Source organism: Xyrauchen texanus, chromosome 27 (genome assembly GCF_025860055.1).
Source record: "Xyrauchen texanus isolate HMW12.3.18 chromosome 27, RBS_HiC_50CHRs, whole genome shotgun sequence".
NCBI lineage: Eukaryota > Metazoa > Chordata > Actinopteri > Cypriniformes > Catostomidae > Xyrauchen > Xyrauchen texanus.
This window is the reverse complement of record NC_068302.1, coordinates 25370156-25392629: the sequence shown is the minus strand read 5'-3', so window position 1 is coordinate 25392629 and position 22474 is coordinate 25370156. Positions and strand designations below refer to the sequence as shown.

At 40.1% G+C, this 22474-nt stretch overlaps 1 protein-coding gene across 2 annotated transcripts in view; it reads left to right on the top strand.

Annotated features, from left to right (window-relative positions):
- Positions 1-21938, top strand: part of LOC127621476 (copine-5-like) — a 120374-nt gene extending 98436 nt beyond the window's left edge. For both annotated transcript variants that reach the window (XM_052095105.1, XM_052095104.1), the window contains 4 exons: positions 94-196; positions 18549-18606; positions 19739-19812; positions 20277-21938. In XM_052095105.1, coding sequence (XP_051951065.1) covers positions 94-196; positions 18549-18606; positions 19739-19812; positions 20277-20465 — 424 coding nt within the window. In that variant the 3' untranslated portion in view covers positions 20466-21938. The remainder of the gene's footprint in view (positions 1-93; positions 197-18548; positions 18607-19738; positions 19813-20276) is intronic.
- The last annotated feature ends 536 nt before the right edge of the window (positions 21939-22474 follow it).

Genomic DNA, 22474 nt, shown 5'->3' with positions numbered 1-22474 from the left:
GCACCTTGTGGGAATCCTGTATACAGTAGCATTTTCTGCAAAAATATTTGTGTGGCAATATGAAAAAATGACTGTTTGTTTGTGCACATTCAGGTATGCTGCAGCAGTACAAGATGGCTCTCAGTATTTCGTACTTCTCATAATCACAGATGGTGTGATATCAGACATGGCTCAGACGAAAGAAGCCATCGTCAATGTGAGTTATCTTCTATCCCTTCTTTCACTCTCTTTTTACTCTTTTCTCAAGACACACTTTGTTCATTTTGCTATACACTGGTGCAAAGTGCACCAAATCCCAGGTTTTTTGGGGTCGTCCAAAGATCCCCTCCACAACTAGAGGGATTCATCTGTCATAATGGCACTGGTTAACCAGCAGACTGGATTTAAAGGGAATTTGCGACTGTTTAGTCAGATTATTAGAACAGCCACACCTTCCTTTTAAGATCTTGCCTGCTGCTCTGTCTCTTCTCACCATCTTCTTCACCCTCTTCCTGTGATGCTGTGAATCCTGAGTCTGATGTAACCAACGCTGTAAATGTTCAGATTGACATGGTAATGCTGCTTCGCTGACTGATGTGGGTTGGTGCACATTGTATGATTGGAAACTTTGAGTTGTTTCATTCTGTCTTCAGTCTTTTAAAATTTAATTGAACTACTGTATAAGCTGTTGATTACTTAGATTGCTGAGAAAATGTCTCTCGTGTACTTCTGCTGTTGGTCTTTTTAAACTGATTTGATAAAACTCAGCACTCTGAAATATAAGACATCTCTCACACACTCACACTCTAAAATTCTCTGCACTCTCAGTAATTTAGCCACTCACATTTACAGTATACTGTGAGTAACTTAAAGGTACACTCAGTATGTTTTTAGCTGGCTCTTACTTGTCCCAATAGTACCAGTGGTTTTGGACTTTATACTGCCTAGTAATGGGAAGGTCGGATCATTTTACTGATTTGGAATGTTTGAATCTTGTTAAGCAGAATCTTAACAAATCTTAATCCAAGTAATTTTGTTTAAGTGTCATGTGACAAACTTTATAGGCTCTACAGAAAACAGCAATTATTAGTTCACCTCCCGACTGGGTCTGCAGGTGAGTCTTATGTTCATTTGTCACGTTACTGCTACAAGGCTGAGCATAGAGACAAAGGATTCGTTCACGAGTTACTGATCTTGTTATTTTTTCTCTTTACAGCTTACAGTTCAGTATGTTGAAGTTGTTGGTGTCAAGATCAATACATATCAGTGTGACAATACTTTTTTTTAATTCTTATGATAAATAATTTTAATATATTTAATAAAGAAAGTCATTAAAATATATTTTCTGCCAAGTGTAAAATTAAAGTCTAACTGTAAGGGCAAAAATTAACCCTAACTAACCGCCTGTATTTAAGGAAGGTTGGGAATAGGACTAATATCAGTTTACAGTACAGAGCCTATGCGACTGTCACGTGTCAAATGAATAAAAGACCCATTCCCGTAGGTCCAGTCGGGAGGTGAACTAACTTAAGGCTGACAAAATTAATGAATCACTCTCTCAGAGTACTTGTTCTTCCAAATTCATATAAAAGATCTCTCCATTAGGGAACTTTTTTTTTATCAGGGATAAAAAAATATATATATATTTTTATCATCTTTCCACTTGTCTGGTGGTGGATCACACTCCTGCTGATCAATAACATCATTGTTGATATGTAATTCGTTGTTGTCTGTAATAAGTATATTGGGTTTGTTTTTATTTTGTTTGGTTTGCTTCTTTTGTTTACATGTATTTTTATGTTTGTGCATTGGCTGAAAGCGCTTTTTAAAGTTAAATTTTTATTATTATTGTCATTACTATTGGTAGTAACTCGCTTGCCATGCAATGCCAACATGGCTGTGCCCATTAGGGGGCAACCTGCTACATGTACAATTAAACAGCTTTGATTGCACTGTAGCTATGCATATATATTGACCTGTTTTGTGTGATGTCGCTGGATAACCCCACCACCATGTTTGTTACCAAAATTCCATTAACGTTCAAATTGCGACAATGTGGGATGCGGCAAAAGTCGGCTAAATGTTTGTTTCGATCAAAAAAAAGTTGAAAAGGTGATACTGCTCTTTAATTACCAAAGCCAAAATGTACTTTTTCTTTCAATAAAGTTTTATCTTTTAAGTGACACGGCTTAATTTCGCCAAAGTCATGGAGTGATGAAGGGGGAAAGCACATAGTATATATTTAATGTGTATACTAATGTTAGCCAATAAGCAACACATCATGAGATCATGAAGCACAGACATTTTTCACACACCACCAGACTACAATTTACATATTTCTCTTATACACTAAAATGCCTTGGTTGTGTTCTGTGTATTCTTTTTAAGTTAAAAGCAGCTCTTACTTTTATACAGACGGGATTATCACAGACGTTTTGTAATATTTTGGCCAAATCAGAGCAGAAAACAACAAAAAAAAATTTCAGAAGCATACTTGATATTGTTTCATGGGTGTTTTTCCATTCCCTGCCATTGTTTCCTCCCGCTGATGGTCACAAAATGGCGGCTTCGGGGGAAAAGTGACATCACTGAAACCAATTAGGAACACCTGCACAAATACTTATGCCATTATCTAATCAGCCAATCATGTGGCAGCAGTGCAATGCATAAAATCATGCAGATACGTGTCAGGAGCTTCAGTTAATGTTCACATCAACCATCAGAATGGGGAAAAATTTAATCTCAGTGATTTCGACCATGGCATGATTGTTGGTGCCAGATGGGGATCTCTTCAGGTCAAGGAATATGTAACCGAGTAACCGCCATGACCCTAGCTGTAAAAAGCTGTCAGTCACGCGATCCAGACCGGGAAAGGCGTGCGTGTGCCCATCCGACCCTCTTCCCTGCACTGCCCAATATTTTGTAAGCCCCCCCTGGTCCCGATGAGAACACCACGTTTAGGCTACTTGAAAATAGTCAAATTGGCAAAAGGTGTACTTGAACCTGGATCGCACACAAAAAACTAACCAACTGTCTTACTAATATCGCCACATCAAATCTTAGGCTGAGGAAGGTCAAATATCACTCCATGTCTTTTCTTCAAAGCGTATGAAATAATTTGACTAGTTTTTATAGGTTCTAGCAGATTATTGGAGTGCATATAGCCGGGCTGTGCATCCAGTGATAGGGATGGATATCGTTAGGATTTTATATACTGAAACTGCTTACAGATATCGATACTTATCAATACTCTTATTGATACTACTCTCCATAATTTGGTGCAAAAAATAAAGACATGACATAAAAAGATATGAAAAGATTCAGCAGTTACTTTATTATTACTTTTTGTGCAGAAATAACAAGGTAAATTGATTCCTGTGTTTCCTATATATGAGCGTGGAGCAGCTGCTGCAAATGACTGGTTTACACATGTCTGGTGGTGATGTGCTTTAATACTGCTTCACTACCAGAAGCTAAACTTAAAACAAAATTACAATTACCAAATAACTATAGCCTTGAGCTTTTCAGAAGCTAACAAAAATAGATAACAAAGAAAATAACTTAAATACAACATTCATAAAGAATAAAGATATGTAAACGGAACAATATAGAGTTCCCTTACGACTCTACATTGCGTAGCAACGCATATGGCCAGTGCCTTCTTACACAACCTTGTTGAAACCTCTCTCAGAAGAAGGAAGAATTTCCTCAGGATTTCTTCCTTCAAGACAGTGATCATCTCTTGTTTTGAAGCCCTCTACCTTTGCCGTCAATATACACTAGTCAGTGAGCAAAATCTTCACGGGAAGATTTTCTGCTCCCCTGCAGTTCTCCGGCGAACATCACACTGCTTCACTGGTGAACGGGCCTTAGCATCCTGATTCCCCGCAGTGCTTTAGCAGGATTTGTGTACCCTTACAAAGCAATTGTATGTTGTGTATTGTATATTGTGTGATATAATTATAAATATATATTCATTTATATATTTATATATATAAGAGTCACTTACGTATTCACGTCTTTTTAAAGATGTCATTCTGTAAGTTGTGGGAGACAGACTGTCCTCACTGTGAGGGAATAAGTCTCAAGATGCTACACTCGTGAATCACCCTCATTCTGAGGGACGATTCAGCCTCACACACCCTCCCACCCACCTCTTCTGTGATACCCAAGGATTCACATGAGGAGGCGCGGTGGGGCTGCGAGGTCGATATGTGCGAGACCTTCTGAAAGAGTGGGTGACCTCGTCTTGTGCAGCGGTTCTGACACTGGGGATGATAATGAAGATATCATGTCTCTTGCTGCATCAGGCGAGTGATCAGTGGATGATGCTGCCATTCCTACCTCCAGCGAAGGAGAGGAAGGTGCACATGCCACTGACATGGAGATGCTCCGCAACCTTACAAGGGTGGCCGAAGAGCTTCACCTTGAGTGGTCTCCCCCAGAGGAACCTGAACAGTCTAGCCTCAATGAATGGTTCCTGCAGTCCAGATGCCATCAAATGCAGCATCCTGCAAATCTGCCCCATTCTTCCCTGAAGTTCATAACAAGCTATCTAAAGGACTATAAGTCCTGGCGCGTAAGCTGTGTCGACAAATGTCCGCATTGACAGGAAAAGCTTTCTCAGTGGCAGGACGAGCTGGATCAGCACTACAAGCAATGGTGGTGCTCCTCAAGCTCCTCAGGCAAATGGATGAGCACGGCTGCGATCCAGAGACATTCAAAGAGTGCCGCACCAGAACCGACTTAGCTCTGCATGCCACGAAAGTCACTGCACAGGCCATCAGCAAGTCCATGGGCAACCTAGCAGTTCTGGATCGACATATATGGCTGACACTCACAGAAATGTGCGATAAGGAAAAAGCCACTCAATTGGATGCTACAGTGTCTCCAGCCAGCCTCTTTGGAATAAGGTTGCTAAGCATTACATATTGACTCAGCAGCTCACAGACTATGAGACAATTTATGCCCAAATCACAGCCGGTTCGCCCTCGCTCTGTTTCGAGCCAGCGCCCGACTGCATATCAGCTAGTGCAGAGAGCCCTTTTCCACTTCAAAGCACACAAATTATGTGCACACAAATAATGACCTCTGTCCCATTATGCAGATGCATGGTGAGCTCTAACGAGTATTTCAGAATGGGTGCAAAAAACCATCGAACATGGTTATACGATCCAATTTGCACACCGGCCTCCCTTTTTCAATGGCGTTCTGTCTTCCACAGATTCAGCTAAGGACGTGCCAGTGTTATGAGGCGAAATACACAATCTAAGTTTGAAAAACTCAATAGAGATTGTGCCAAATTGTCAAGCACATAAATGTTTTACAGCCTTATTTTCTTGTTCAATAGAAAGACGGCGGACTTCGGCCAATTCTGGATGTGATACATTTAAATAGCGCACTCATAAATCGACCATTCAAAATGATTACTCAGAAACTGATCTTATCGCATGTACGCCCATATGATTGGTTTGCATCAATAGATCTGAAACATGCGTCCTTTCATATCCAAATTGTACGATATCACAGGATGTTTTTGAGGTTTGCTTTCAAGGGAATCCCGTATCAAATCAAAGTCCTGCTATATGACTATATGCTCCCCTCCTGACCAAGAGAATCACTCACTGCGGCATACTCATGTTGGTCACCGTCCCACTAGACTGCGGTGCCATGTTTCCTCTCTGGGAAGTTATGTCATGTAGTGTGGCATGATGGGATTCTATTCCCCATATACGTTACTACGTAATATCGAGTCATAAGGTAACGTCTCAGTTATGTACTTAACCTTGGTTCCCTGAGACGAATGGAAGGAGACATTCTAACGCTAGCCACACTACAAGTCTTTGAGTTCTTGAGGCACGAGCGACGCGCTCCTTGTTTTCAGTCAGATCTTTTGAGCAAATTGTGTTTTGCACCTGTTTTTATAGTGGACAGTTTTGCACCAAAACAGGCAAGGTTTCAACCAGGTTGTGTAAAAGAGCGACCTGTCTAGTTCCCATCGTCTCAGGGAACCAAGGTTACCTATGTATCCGAGACAATTTCTAGCATCTCCCCTGTATTATTTGGCCCACCCAAAAATACATCAACAGTTTTTGTTCAAGAAAATGAGCGTGTTGACTTACTCAGGGAGAATCTCTGTACCCGTCTAGCGATGGAGAATGTGTTGGACTTGGGTGTCTGATTTCCACTATCCGCTGACGATGGCTGCTGCTTGACTGATGTCTGTGGGATTATTTTGGAACATAAATTAGAAGTGCTTAAAACTGATGCTAACTGTGTCTTGACAGAGTTAATAGCAGCAGACTTATTTTTAAGATAATGAGTGTTTCCTTGACTTGATGGTCACATCAGCATCAGAGCCAGGAGGCTGCACCGAGGACAAAGCAGCCGCTTTGCAAAAGGAGTCAAACATGCTGCACTGTTTCAGATTTATAGTATGTTGTATTTGTAAATGTTTCATGAGGTTGCTGGTGTTACCAAGTCATTAGGGGATGGTTAGGAATTTGAAAACGCCTGCTATGTTATCATGAATTAATGTTCCATAAATACTGCTGGCAGCACCGCTTCTCCTGGAGCTTATCAATAATTCGGTACTGACCAGTCAGGAACCGGTACCAATTTAGTACCGGTTCTCAATACCCACCCCTACCCAGTGATATTTACACTTATTTCAAATAATTATTTGGCTATTCTGAACCCGTGGTAGGGGGGCACCTGGGGCCCTGTACAGCCGCATATGTCGCTAAATAGGCAGAGCCGGCACTGCCAGATGGGATGGTTTGCGTATTTCTGTAACTGCTAATCTCCTGGGATTTTCACGCACAACAGTCTATAGAGTTTACTCAGAATGTAAACATCCAGCAGCTTGTTGATGACAGAGGTCAATGGAGAATGGCCATACAAAAAGACTACAGTAACTCAGATAACCACTCAACAACTGTACAATTTTAATGAGCAGAATAGCATCTTAGAATGCACAACACATCGAACATTGAGGCTGTTGGGCTACAACAACAGCAGATCATGCTGGGCACTTCATCAGAACCATAGTGTTTCTAATAAAGTGTGTGCATACATAGCTATTACATGACTGGAGTTTTCATCTAATGTGAGTCAGTGTACATCACATAAAAAAAAAAAAATGTACTGAAAGGTCACTCTTGCATTTTTTTGTCACTAATTTAGATCACAACTGTACAAACTATTTATTCTCAGTTTCCAGACCCATATGCTATTATTTATTCTGTAGAAAACAAAATTAGCATTTTAAAATTACAATAAATAGTAACCTTGTCTGTTAAGCTCCAAAAAGAAGGTGAAAAAAAATAATAAAAGTAGTCCATTTGACTTGTGTTCTAAATTCAAGGCTTCAAAATTAAATTGTTATTCACTGATTAACTATTCCTTTAATGTTGGTCTAATTAATCATTTAAAATCCTCAAAGGACTGCAGAAGTTTTATCCTGACTGATACCAGCAAATGTGAGCATAATTATGCTGTGACTGAGAATCTAATAATATACTAAAGCCAGGCAGAGGGTTTTTGGCTCAGTGGACATTAAGAGAACACTGTTATTCACAGAGTTTATTATAGGCGAGCTGTAAATGTGTCGCATCACATAATTCACAGTAATTTACACTTATTTCAATACTGAGAGAGATATTTGTCAGAAAAAGTCAGGAAAAGTGAGAAATGAGAAGGAAAGAGAAAGAAGGCAATCAAGTGAATGAGAGTCAATCACTTAAAAAAAAAACCTACAGCAGTGACTCTACTTCAATTCCTTACAAAAAACACAAAGCTCAATAATTGTTTTATTTGTTTTTATTTATTTTGCTTGATGCATTGCATAATTTAAAAGTTTTGTTAATAAATTCAGCAGGCTTATGCATCATGAATGTGAAACCAAACCTTGTGTTTCCTAAATTTACGCAGATGGAGGATGTACATGTAAATTTACAGGTATCAACAACAGCAATGTTATCTGTAACATCTATAAAAAGTAAAAAGTTCACACCTAATTTATGTGACTAAATTATTATAACAGTGTGACTGAGTTGGAACTCCTTTCATCAGGTTCTTATTGATTTAAATTCTATCATCTCTTGGAATTTCTGAAGGCAAAGAAAAACAGTTATATTTTCTAACACTGTGATTGTCACTGGTTCTTGCAGCGCTGCAATGAGTGTGCGTTTAAGAGCTTGAGACCGGTCTGTGAGTAAAAATGCACCTGCTTTGTGCTCGTGCTGCTCTGTCAACTGAGCCGTATCCACCTACAGAGCCATACAGGTGAATTAGCGGAGGTTGTGACTTCACCTGTCTATTTGATGCTACTAAATCAGAAACTTCAGATCCGTCACTAGACTTCAGAATCAGATTAACCGTGGTACAAATGCATACCAGCCCGTATAATTGAGTCTAGATAAACATTTTAATGGAAACAGGAAAGACCATAGATTTGATTAACATGACTGATAAACGCCCCCATTTGTAACCTAATGCCCCCCTCTCTACTAATTTGCTCTCAGTGCCCCCTTACATCCTTTAAACATCCACTGGGAGGCAGTACTGCCCGTTGAGAACCCCTGACCAACAGGAAATAAAGAAGTGAATTCATGAAGTGTGAGTGCAATGTGTTTGTTTAGACTCATCTTCCTAGCTCGATTTCTTGCAACACATTACCAGCTATATCCCCCATGAGCATTTCAGGGAGTGCTGGCCTACTTACAACACCATAAATATGTTTTTATAATCCTTACCCATTGGCACCAAGCACTCTGCACACTGTCTGCACAACATATACTTGCAGAAGTGTCTTTTACTGCAGGTCAATTTAAATTCTGCATAGTTAGTAAAGGATCTTGTACAGCCTAATTTGAAGTGGATATTCTGGTCATCACATGGCTATACAACAGACAGGTGCCATGGGCTTTGAGACTGGGCAAACATCAAAGATTTTAATACACATTATTAAACACTGTGCCCAAAACACATCAGTTTTGGGCAGAGTGTGATGTCGTGGAAATATTATTGACGTAAATTGTTGCCTTAGAACCCACAGTCAATGGAAAAAAATGTCACAGTAGCGAACTTCATGACCAAATTGTTTTAAATTCAGGACAGTAATATATCACACAAATGAAAGATATTCAAATATTGAGCCGAGCATGTTTATGCCCATTAAATCATACAATTTGCCAGAAGATCTTGTTTTGACTTACAACAAAAAAAAAGAAAAGATTGCCAGTTACTAGGTTCAACATAATAGGCCTCACACGTCACTCTTCCCACAGTTCAGATCCACTTGGATGGACAACAGCAATTAACTAATCTGACCACAAAATACAACAATCTTAACCTGCACAAGGGAAATGTAAAGAAGACACCGCAGTCTACATTCATTAAAATATTTTTGAAAGAATTACACTGCGCCCCATAGAACTATAAAACAGACAGAGCATAACACAAGAAGGACAAGATCGCCAGATCAATACTTCATAGTACTTCATAGCCTCAGACTAACCAGAAACAATGACCTAGTATCTATAACCTAGTATCAACAACACAGATTTTTAATAAATACATTAACTTACCTTTACTTGAACGGAAAATCCATGCATCTTTCCTTGCGAATGAAAATCTCCATCACTTTGTTGTAGAAGTCGCCCGCTTGTTGAATTTTCGATAGCCTCTCTTTCTCGATTGTTAATTTAAATTAAAAATCTTTGATTAAAATATTGATTAACTTTGCCAAATCCGTGTAGGTCTACGATGCGTACACTGCAGATATAAATTTTAGCACTTAATAATGCATTAGTTACGTGAACTTGAACACGTTGACACAAAACTAAAATCTAAAATCAGATATCGTGACTGAAGGAAGGAAGGATTGGTTTACTCATTTTGTTAAGCATGCTTACTTTGCCCATTTGTAGTAGCGGACATGATTCAATTTGAAGGAATGTAGCCTGGTCGCGGGACTCGAGTCTGAAGCCAGTGCTGGAGAAGTGTCATATGCATCAACCCAAGCGACGTGACCGCGGCTGAGGATGCCATATGCCCCAGGAGCCTCTGGAATTTGTTTTGAGGAACCGTTGTGCCGGGCTCGAGAGCAAGGCACCTGAGCACTGACTGCGCATGCTCGTTCATGAGGCGCGCTGTCATTGAGACTAACACCTGGTCCCTGTGAGCGCATAGTAACTTTTTTGGGAACGATGACGTAAGGGCTGTAGAAACCCTTCTTCGGCAAATGAAAATAATGCAAACAAGGATTATCCTCCCAGTCCTCCACTGGGGGAGGGAGTGGTCTTGGTACCAGCTCTGGAGCGAACGTCTGACAGCCTGGGTCATCTGTCTCAGGAGCGCTTAGGAGCTTTCCTGGCCGTCTGGCCACGAAGCAAGCTGAAGTGGCATTCACCTTCAGGAAGGAGAGCCGCGACCGCAACGATGCCATGGTCATGTTTTTGCAGTGAGTGCAGTCTGTGGCCGTCGGTCTTGAAGAGATATCAACAGCATCCAGGAACTACACAGATGCGGAAGGGCATCTTGAAAAAGACATGTCCTGAAAAGGACGTTCAATGCCTGTCTGTGTATTGCTCTTTTATGAGTGAAACTCGAACTATTTTAGAGAAACAAACTCTTTTAGGAGGGGAAAACACTCTTTTAGGCAGTGAAAGCAGTGTTGAAGCGCCCAGGGGTGTGGACTGCACAGCGTGCAGAAAGAGAGAACGCCAGCTGGAAATGCGCTGTAGGATTCAACAGCAGTGCTTCTTGCCAGTACAGGTGAGTGGAACAGTGGTGAACTCAGCTTGCTGTTGCACAAACGCTCGGCTCCGAACAAAAAATCTGACTGACAGACACACGCCCTCTTCCCTTTATACCCGTACATCCGGGGCCGGGACATGCAAATTCTGTCTGCCAATTTCTCATTGGCCTTTTCTCAAGTTCAGAGGTATGCGAGGCTCCCAAGGAAGACCCCTTGTGTCACTTCATTTGACACAATGGGAAAAAAACTAAGAAAATATAATCCAGGGCTGGGGCAGAAGGCAGCGAGAAACAAGACCGACCAGACCAGGTAGGGATGAACAGGACAGGAAAAACAAACACACAAGACTGACTGTAAAACATGACTCGTAACAAGACGAACTGGACCTGGACAGCACACATTATGAGACTAAAATAGGGAGATAAATCAAATGGATAAACAGGGGACAGGTGAGGTAAATGAAATAATAATAAGCAAACAAGGAGGTGGGGTATGATATAAGACAGAGAGACACGCGGCAATACAGAAACAAAACAAAGTCAAGTACTCTCACAAGACAACAAAACACCCGAATGGCATGAGCGCGTATCGCCAACACAATGAGGCAATATATGCCCATGCCAACCGACAAACAAGACGAGAGAATTCATAGCAAATTCCAAACAAAGCAATGCCACACATTCTCGCATTAAACGAAAACAGAGCGTACACGAGAGGCAAACGCCATGCGATACATGCAACAGGCAACAAAAACAAGACAGGACACCTGTGCGAGAGTTCGGCCACACACCCGACACCTTAGAATGAAGTGACCGAACCTCAGCACAACATGAAAGACAGCTCGCGACCCGCGTGCGCAGTGCAAAGCAAGAGCAATGCGTGTCCGCTGTCGTGAGAGACAGACATATTTTATTGACGAGTGCATGCGACCAAGATGACAAGCGCAATACACTCATGCCAGTACATCTTCACTGGATGAGTCTGTCATAGAAACCCTGACTTGATGATGGTGTTTAACCCGAAGGTAGGTATTTATTGACACAAAACACAAATTGTGAAAAGCAGGTGAGTAATAAATAAGTAGATCTGTGCAGATGTGAAGAACTGAAACTTGAGAATGGTTCATGTTGATGCAGGTCGTGATAATTCGTGGCGTGACAAACCCATTGCGACATGCTGATGGTGGTTTGTCTCATTCCGGGTGTACATCAGAATGTCATCGATGTAGACGAGGACGAATCAATGGAGGTACTCGTGGAACACCTCATTCATGAAGCCCTGGAACCAAGAGGCCTCTGCCATTCTTCACCACATAGAAAAAGCTCGAAGCAGCAGGGGATGTGGATGGCCAGATATAACCTTGGCTAAGCGCCTCCTCGATATACTCCTCCATGGCCTTTTGCTCTGGGATGGAGAGAGGGTTTATCTTGCCATGGGGCACTGGCTCACCGGGGAGAAGGTCTATTGTGCAGTCCCTTGGTTTATGAGGAGGTAGTTGTGAGGCACGTAGGGGGCAGTAGATGTCCTGAAAGTGGGAGTAGCAGGATGGGATCTCCACAGAGGTGAAACTAGCAGGGCTCTCAATGGTGGTAGTGTTGAGATGGAGAGGAGGAGAATTCTTGACAGAAGATGAGGGTTTAGGAGTGGGACAATTGGGGAAACAGGAAGGAAAGCACTGGGGTTCCCACCTCAGGACGTCACTGGTAGACCAGGAGATGACAGGGCAATGTCGTATGAGCCATGCAAATCCAATAAAATATCAGCGGTGGAGCTCTCCAGAACCAGTAGGATGATGTCTTCGCTGTGCAAACATCAAACTTGAAGTTTCACTGGGCCCACAAAGTGACGAATAATACCTCTGCCAAGGGGCGAGTGTATTTTCAGGCTGTTTTGCTCCCAGAGTGATTGGGCCCACTGCAGCGCTCGTCCAGCTAGCAAGGAGAGGATATAAGCTATTTTCGCCTGCTGAAAGAACTGAAACCTGAGGATGGTTGGTGTTGATGCAGGTAGTGATAATCTTTGGGGTGATAAACACACAATGGGAAGTAGACGTAGGAGTGGAGGCTTGGAGAGATCATTGGAGTTGCGGTGGAGAGGAATCAAGGAGAGATCGCAGGAATGACATTTGAAGAGTTAGGTAAGTCGCAGGCAAGTGAGTTTGTATTCTGAGTTGAGATCAGACGAGTGAAGGGAGAATAAGTAGAATTAAGTAAAGGAGCTGATTGACGTAGTGATGAGAGGCAGGTGCAGGTCATCAGTATTCAGGTGAGACTGAGGGTTGTGTGTATATGGTAGAAGGGAGTTGAAGCAAGCTTTCTAAATCATATAAATGTCTTGTTGGCAGGAAAACAGAGCATGCAGTGCAAAAAGGAGCATGGCTTACTCTCTCAGCTTCATTGATTATTATGGCGTTGAGGCTTGGTTCAGGAGTGGGTTTGGTTATTAGCAAAAATGTATAATTATCAAAGATGAATATTAAAATCAATAGAACATTGATTAGAATCAACATTAGATTATTAATCCTTCAAATCAACAATCATCAAAGATAACTATCAATTATCAATATAATTAGAATAGTAATATGAATGAATATTTCTGGGGCACCACCCTGGAATCAGGAACTAATAACCATACGGTATAGGATTGTTTGTTTAGTAAAGTCGGCATCCAGAGAACATCGACATTCAAAAGGGAAACTATGAAGGCTTGAATCTGAGGACTGACATCCCCTGCCAGCCCTTGGCACAGGTGCATGCAGAAAAATACCAAAACACTAAAGTATTATTGATGCAGTAATATCAATTAATATGCAATACAATGCAGTCGATAAACATCCGACTTCCAACTACAAACTAAAATTATCGTGTACTTTGTTGGGGACTAAAAATGCCGAAAGTTTTCTGTGAGGGTTAGGTTTAGGGGTAGGGTTAGGGGATAGAATATAATGTTTGTATAAAAACCATTATGTGTATGGAAAGTCCCCATAAAACATGGAAACCCAATGTTTGTGTGTGCTAAGTGGAACACAGAATCTCGGCTCATCAAGCGAGAAGGAGATTGTATGGCCAAAATTCAGGTGGGTACACTACTTCCATGGGCAGTGAGGCTACACCTGGGAGCAGCAGGGCAACTAGACACGGAAAATACTGTCGCTGGAAGCAAGGCTTATAAGGAATCTCCGGGGTTTTATACTCTTGAAGCCATAATAGTTGAGGGACACGTTCTGTCATGTGATTCATCCAATAGGAGTTGAGAGTTTGATCCTCCAGAATTTCACACAGATGTGTAATGTAACGCATGGCTTGATGGAATCTGTAGACTGTTTGCACTCCCTTTGTTTGATTTTGGCGCTTTTGGCTTTGAGTGTTCCTACAGGCCTTAATCAGGCTTTATGACCTGTGTAGGCCTGCTTTTGTCTCCTATCTGAGCACATGAGGCCAAACAATAGGATCCATCTGCTTTTGACGTGACATTCACGTTCGTGTAGGCAGGGAACAAAGGGTGTTCATTTTTGCCAAAATACGAGACTTGCCAGGTAATACTGGACAGATGGCAACATTAAATAATAAATAGTAGTACAGTGTTTCCCCTAGGATTTTTTTCAGCAGAAGTGCTGGTGTGCACACGTCCACAAGTGTTCATATTGCCCACAGAACACACTTTTAGAGGTTTCACAATATGGTTTCCTAAATAAAGCTGAGTGTAATTGAAGAAATTGATCTCTGAATCGTAGTAATTAATTATCTGAACCACTCATTTGGTTTGATTATGCCGGTTTCACATATCCTGTGTGAGCAATGCGTTTTAATTTCAGTGGCCATGTTAAAAGATTACACTCTTCATACTGCAAGTGTGAGTCATGAGGTGAAGCATCCCAGAAGCATCCCAGATGTGGCAGTGAGTGGATAGTTAAGGTGCTGAGCCTATTTTTGCTGCGCGGCTCATGCTGAACTCGGTGGCTCTGGGTGCAGTAGGAAACTAAAATAATCAGGAGTTTTTAGAAAAGACACACAAAAAAAATAACAATATTTTAACCAAACCAACTATACACTAAAATGTATAGGTCTGCATCTTGACCAACCTTTTTGAAAATTTCAGTCTTTCCACATTTAAGTAGATAGGAGCTGTACTTTTATGTTGCTCGTTTACAAAGAAACTATCTGCCCCACCCACTGATCTATTTATAGTTTTATATATAGATCAGTGGCCCAACCTGCCCGAGAGCATTCCAAAGATGAACACTGAGTGGACTGACTTGCCTTGACAGAAACTTTGATAAATTAAACAATCACAAACATGTACGCTGATAATCAACACGTGACTGCCCGCCATTGTCGTTGGAACCTAGAAAAGAGATGTGCCCAATGTGAAGGCCCAAATGCAACGCATTGCTCACACCTCGTTGCTCACGCCTCTCTCACACCCTGCTCTCAGAATTTGTGTGAATTAGCTGTTAGGTCTCCAGGCACTACCGGTTTTGGTTTGAGTGCTTAATTTTCATTTTGTGTTTTTGTGTGTAGTTCCCAGTAAAATTCCAATTCTAACTCCATTACAGCCCACACACTTATCAGTGTGACTGAGGGTGTGTGTCCAGCCAGCTTTATTCAACAAATTATTCATTCCTCTCAACAGGCTTTCACGGGCCCTCCGGGGAAATTCTTTGAAAATGCAAGCCCCCAGGAGCCTGTAATATATCTCTCATTATATGTTTGCTATATTAAAGGTTCATTTCATTATAAGCTCTTCATATTACATTTAATAGAAATCATAATCTTTTCCGTTTTTGTATTGCGTGTTTTTACAGTATGTTTATCCTTATTATAGAATCATTGTGCTTTAATAATATTTAATGTTATATGCAATTACTTTTATTCAAATTCGATTTGGGCAGAAAGTGATTTTTGTTTCTCTGAAAGTCCTGTGGGTTTCTTGTTATCTGATGTCACTGGTAAGCTGCCTCGGAGCTAGCTGAATACCAACTCACTCTTTACTTTCTGGATAAAGAGGATTTGATCTGTCAGTCAGGCATCATATCAGTAACAGGGACAGCTAGCCAACGAGAGAAAATGTTGATCTAAAAGGGCTTGAATAATGCATGGCTTTTCACCGTGCTCTGTAAGAAAAATCATGTTATGCCAAAATATTATTTTTGTTCAAAACCATCAAAGAATTGACAAAGTGGCTTCACATGTTGCAAAATAAAAATTCATTTTCTTTTGCTATCTATTTCAGTAGTTGTAGGGTAAAACGGGGCTAAAGGCACACCTTAAGGAAAATTAGCATTTTTCTGGTCACAAAATGTATCAAGATTGAAAACAATTTGTCTTTTTATTCGAATATCAATGGAGCGACAATATGTGTGAAAATAACAGAAGGTTGTTTTGATTGAAATTCCTTAAAAGGCAGTGAGGGAGCCACACTTGGGTAAAAGGCCCTTAGGGGGGTTATATTGATATTGCGTAGAAATAAGGGCAATAGTGCAAAATTTGTAAATTAATACAAATAATTTAGACAGCAAGATACTCAAAGCATCTTGCTGTCTAAATTATTTGCATTAGTTTACAAATTAAAATTATGCTTACTCAAAATATCCACTTCAGAAAATGCACGATTTCTTGTCAATTTCAACCAGATTTGGCATTTTATTACATCAAGTATTTGTAGGGGGACGAATGAGGCACAGATACAGAACTGGCTGAATTACCCCAGAGGGCTGTTTATTACAACAAAGGAAAGGAGGTGAGAAGCGGTGATGAGGCAGGTGTGAGGCAGCTTCAGCCTATGCAGTGTCAGTGCTGCGACAGACAAAGGGGTTCCCCTAGTGTGGGTAAATGGAGTGGGGGCTCCCATAGAGTGGCTCTGCTTGGTACTGAAGGCTGAGAGCTGGCAGGAGGCACACCAGGCAGATTTCAATTGCTTCCTATGAGAGAGTACAGACAACGCATTAATGTTTAGCCACCTTCTAGGAGATCTTCTCCGCCTCTGTCTCTCCCGCCAGCCTTTAAATCCCTCTCTCCTTGATGAGTGGATTGGGAGCAGGTGTGTGAGATATATCAGAATATATCAGGAATGGGTATAAACTGAATCTAGCAAACCATTAATAAAAACAATGTTGGGAATAAACACTACTAAGTTATGGCTTCTTAAGTAGGCATAATAAATTGGTATCACCATACAGTATATAGAAATTATTATAATGTGGGCGGCCAGGGTAGCTCAGCAAGTAAAGACGCTGACTACCACCCCTGGAGTAGCAAGTTTGTGCGTGGATGTCGCGAAGAGTAGCGTGAAGCCTCCACAAGCGCATATGTCTCCGTAGTAACGCGTTCAGCAAACCACGTGATAAGATGCGCAAATTAACATCTTGGACATGGAGGCAACTGGGAGCATGCTTCCCTGGGAGATTTTATGTTTTTTATTTATTATTTATTTAATTTTTGTTTTATTGCAAAAACAGCACCAAAGCATTCATTTGTGGTTATTTTAAGAGCATAATTTGAAAATTTTCTTTAGTAGACTACATACTGAATGTTGTGTAGCATTAATGAAACTATAGACTAAAAACATACTGACACCTTTTCACATTAGGACACAGCACCAGATGAAGTTTATCAAACTTATCTTTCTCAAAAGCCTGCTGTGTATCATGGTACAGTGATGGTACAATATGGCAAGACCTTGGTATTGTTTATAATATATTAAGGTATTTATATGGTAGGCAACTCAAAGGAACATGTTCAACAAACATGGTATTAGCTTTGTAATTGTTTGTACTTTTAAGAGCTTTCATTTAATGTTAGTGGTTTGAGTTGTGGTGGCGTAGTGGGCTAATGCACATTACTGTCAATCAGAAGGTCGCTGGTTCAATCCCCACAGCCACCACCATTGTGTCCTTAAGCAAGGCACTTAAATCTAGGTTGCTCCGGGGGATTGTCCCAGTAATAAATGCACTGTAAGTCGCTTTGGATAAAAGCATCTGCCAAATGCATAAATGTAAATTATACACTTTTATTTAGAAAATGTCTTCACCTGCAGTAGACAATCGTTCATTTTCTGCACTCACACGTGACGACTGAATGCAGCTGCAGGTTTTGTTTTCAATGAATTGTAAGTAAATATCAACTTTCAGCATTGTTTTTGTCTTCTGTCTTCTAAAGCATGTACGAAGCATTTCAACCGATTCAACCTGCACTTTAGATACATTTATTGAGAAGAACCGACTCAAAACAGAGATTATTTCACGCGTCCATACGTCATCTCTCGGAATCACATCACGAGCCCCGTGCGCGCAAGTCAATGGCCGTGTTCACAATGGCATACTATCCATACTTCTCTCACTGTTTTTGCCAAACAGAGATATGACAAACAGTAAGAGTAGTATGGTAGTAAGTACACTGTCTGTATGTTCCGTGGGGGCTGCCACAACACGTTATCTGAACACACAGGGAGCATTTTGTTCGACACAGATTGGACACATGCTAAAATTGGCTCGGTAGATTGGCACCCGCCGTGCCCCCGAAGCGATGCCGCCCTAGGCACTCGCCTAATGGGTTGACCGGCCCTGTTACTCGGAATACAGCTACATATGTGCACTCTTCACTGTACAGTTCTGTGTGTTTTTTTGGACCATAAATTAAGTTTAGTCCCAAATTTAAATAAAATAGACCCATCTAAATCTAGGATTAATCTGAGTAATTTGGGAAATAGACTTTCCTAATCTCAGGCCTCATAGGGATATCAGAGCATTTACAGTACTTAAACCGTTTTTCATGAGGTAGAATGTGTCTTCTTTGTTTCCTTTTCTCAGGCGGCTAAATTACCTATGTCCATCATTATTGTTGGAGTTGGCCAGGCAGAGTTTGATGGTAAGAAAGAAGATTAATCTTACTTTAATAATAAATAAAAATAAATAATATATATATTGCAAATTTTTTTCACAACTAGCAACTCTACTAAAGCAAATATTAGCATGTCCACATAAAGGTCTTAAACTTGCATTAAAGAGAGAGTTCACCCAAAATGTTTAATTCTGTCATTGTTTACTCACCATCATGCTGTTCCAAACTTGTATGCTGTTACTTTTTCTGTGGAACATTTTAGAAAAATTGTCTCACAGCTCTTGCCATACAACATCACCGTTCATAGTGACCAGGGGCTGTCAAGCTCCAAAAAGGACAAAAACATCATAAAAGCACCATTACAGTATTGAATATGAATTTATATACAGTATCTCCAGGGCTGGACTGGTAGTCTGGAATACCCGGGTGGCAACGCACTTTGGGGCCGATCAGACTGGACTGGCCATCGGGAGAACCGCGCAAAACGTGGCAAATGGGCCTCGATAAGCTAAAAAGAGCCGCCGCATTATGCAGAACGGACCAAAAAAGGGCGCCGTAATATGCAGAAAAGGACAGCAAACACCCCCTCGCACAACAACTTTTGCGCCAGTTGCCATGTAAAATCCTGGACAGATTTATCTTCCCAGTCCAGCTCTGAGTTTGTACATTTCTTTTGAAGCCATACAATAACTTTGTTTGAGAAACAGACTGAAATTGAAGTCATTATTCACTGATAATCTTTACAGAAAGCTTGCATCTAGCCCATGTCTGCATCCAGATACAAATTCAGTGCAGATTTGGAACAACATTAGGGTGAGTAACTTATGACAGAGATTTCATTTTTGGGTGAACTACTTTATTGCAAGTAATCTTCACATTTGCACTCATGTAAAGTAGAGTTTCTGCATGAAAAGTCACCTAATTGTGATGGTTTAGGGTCTTAAACTGACAAGCAGATGTCAAACTGCAAGATGATCACTGAGTTTGCAGCTGTTGAATATATCTATCCTCTCCCACCATCTGCTTTTAGTATTTGTGTTTGGTCTTTCATAACATTCCAGCAAACAGGAAAATTTGGGTGTCATCTGCTGGAGGAAAAGGTTCCAGATTGAGTTTTATTAGCTGAATGGCAGAAAATATGATAATTTCATTTTTTTAGCCATGGTAGAGCTGGATGGTGATGACGTGAGAATATCCTCTAGAGGAAAGCTAGCGGAGAGGGACATTGTACAGGTACATATTTCAGAATTTTGCCAGTCTTTCAACATTTAACATTGATTTTATTGACTGTTTGTTTTGTAAGTCGTTGTTGGAGGGCTATCGATCAACCTTTGCATGCACAGTAAACATTTACAGCCAAAACATTTTGTGTTGCTAAGTAATGTCAAATTAATAATAAATGTATGAGGAATTTTCATAAGAAATAACTTTTGGTGACCTACATTTACAGGCATCTCAGATTTAGAGCGCAATGCGACATCTGCAAAAATCACATGTTTAAAGGGTGTGCTGCACCAGGAAGAGAAAAAAAAACAAGCAAAAAAAAATAATATATATATATATATTTTGTGAACCATCCAGGCTTTTTTTTTACATTGTTTACATGACAATTTCAGTTTATGAGAAAAATTACAATGAGTCAGGGAATAAATTAAGACCTGTAACTGACTACTTTTACATCTTGGCTGTTCCTGCAGTTTGTACCATTCAGAGATTACATGGACAGGACAGGGAACCATGTCCTCAGCATGGCACGGCTTGCCAAGGATGTCCTGGCTGAGATACCAGATCAGTTAATCTTATACATGAAGTCAAGGGGCATCAAACCCAACCAGCCACCACCGGAATACAGCCCACCTGGGCTAAGTCCAACCTCCACCAAATGAGTTTGCCCTGCCGGCTCTGGACTACAGAAAACAGGCAGTAATTGCTTGTTATGTCACCTCCAAATGGATCTCATTCAAAACCAACACGAAGGATTCGGTACCTGCTGTCCAGAAGAGTGGAGGGTTAATTTCTCAATATATGGATCTCGTACACTGGAGGAATGATTAACTTTATATCAGTGTTCTGGACTTTGGACAGAAAAAGATGGTTCTTATGGGTTTATTTTCCCATGATATCGTTGCTAATTAGCTAGCGTTATAAGCACAGATTTATATAAGTAAAGCTGGATCAATATCATTCTGAATCTGACTGCACTAGTTATATGGAGAAGATTTCCTCATGCAATGGCAATTAACATCTAAATAACAACTATACAACAAAAGGTGATTTTTGTGTGTTAGAACGTGAGGACTGTGTGTCTATTAAGGGGCATTCATCTCTAATTATTTGTTACCCATCAGAGGAGGTAAACATTAAAGATTGTTGTTAGGAAATATGATAAAATAGCAGTGGAGCTATTTTAAATGATTTATTGTGGGTAATCTTGTGGAATGGTTTGGTTTGTTTTTATTTGTAGATAGTTTGTGTTTTTGGTGTTTTTATTTTTTCACAGGTTTTTGGGTCTTATTTTTCTTATAGTACAAGTATAATAGTACAAAATAATATTTCCCATTGTGGTTTCTCATTTATAGCTTTTTAGATCTGTGAGAAACAAGTTTTTTTTTATTGTAAATCCAGGTCAAAGCAATTGTACAGCATATTGTATTCTTTGTATTTACATACTATAGATGAAATCAGTTGTTAAAGATCTGTTGAGAGAGTTTGAAAGAGAAGCACATATATTCTTAATACTCCAAAATTTGAAAACAATGCGAATCAGACACAGTTCGCAAATACAGTCATTACTGTACAGACTGATTTTTCAGGTGCAAACAGTTTAAGAATGCCAGAATGACTTCTCAGCAAGGTTTAAATTGGCTCTCTGCTCCCTTAATGCTCTGGAGCCAGTATATCTTGATATTCTGCAGCAGCAGCTTTGGATGCACACAGACCATCAGAGAAGACGTTTGAGATGCTTCACTGCTCACTGGCAGCCTATAGATGATTGGAGATGATGCAAAGAAGGAGAGGGGGTTGTCTGTTGTTTTTTCTCATAGTAGCAGCCGAGGTACAATGAATGACTCACCTGGTGCCCATGTCCTGCCCTGCTGAACCTTTGCCCTCACATGCTCTGTATTCTCTTTGGAGTTTATTCTCCCTTTTCTAATATTCCGTTTGACAGGGATAATTTGGATGGTTTCAAAAGATTCACTTTGCATGAATTAACTGCTGGGAGTATAAACATAATATGTTTGTTTTTTTACTATGTTCAAGCCTTGGATATTATAGCATTGACATAATAATTAAACGTGGTTCATTGATATACTGGCCTTACATAAGTTTACATTAAGGTATTATTTACCTTTTTCTATGCCAACTATAGTTTATAGCAAGCATAAATGAATATAAGTAATTTATACATTATTAATAGGGTGCTTAAGGCAGTGCATATTAATTTCCTTAAACTTTTACTGCATTATAAGGCTTTAAAATCTGTTAAAATTAGAAGAAAATTAGAAACAATAAACAGCATCTTCAGTCCATTTAGTCTAAGGTTTATGTTGAAAGGAATTTATGTTGTCACAGAAAAAAAGTGTAAATATACCAGTAAATATTGACAATACAGTTTTTTTTTTTTAACGGCAGGCCCATTTTTTACTGTGTGTTTTTACCCACAGCTATGATACATTTTCTCATCCAGTAAGATTTTGATTATTTTTTGTCCAGCTATGATACATTTTCTCATCCAGTAAGATTTTGATTATTTTTTTGTCCAGCTATGATACATTTTCTCATCCAGTAAGATTTTGATTATTTTTTGTCCCAAGACATTACTAAAATGTAGTTTTGGTTTTAATATCATTTTAGGCCACATCCACACTTTTCTGTTTTCATTTGAAAAACATAT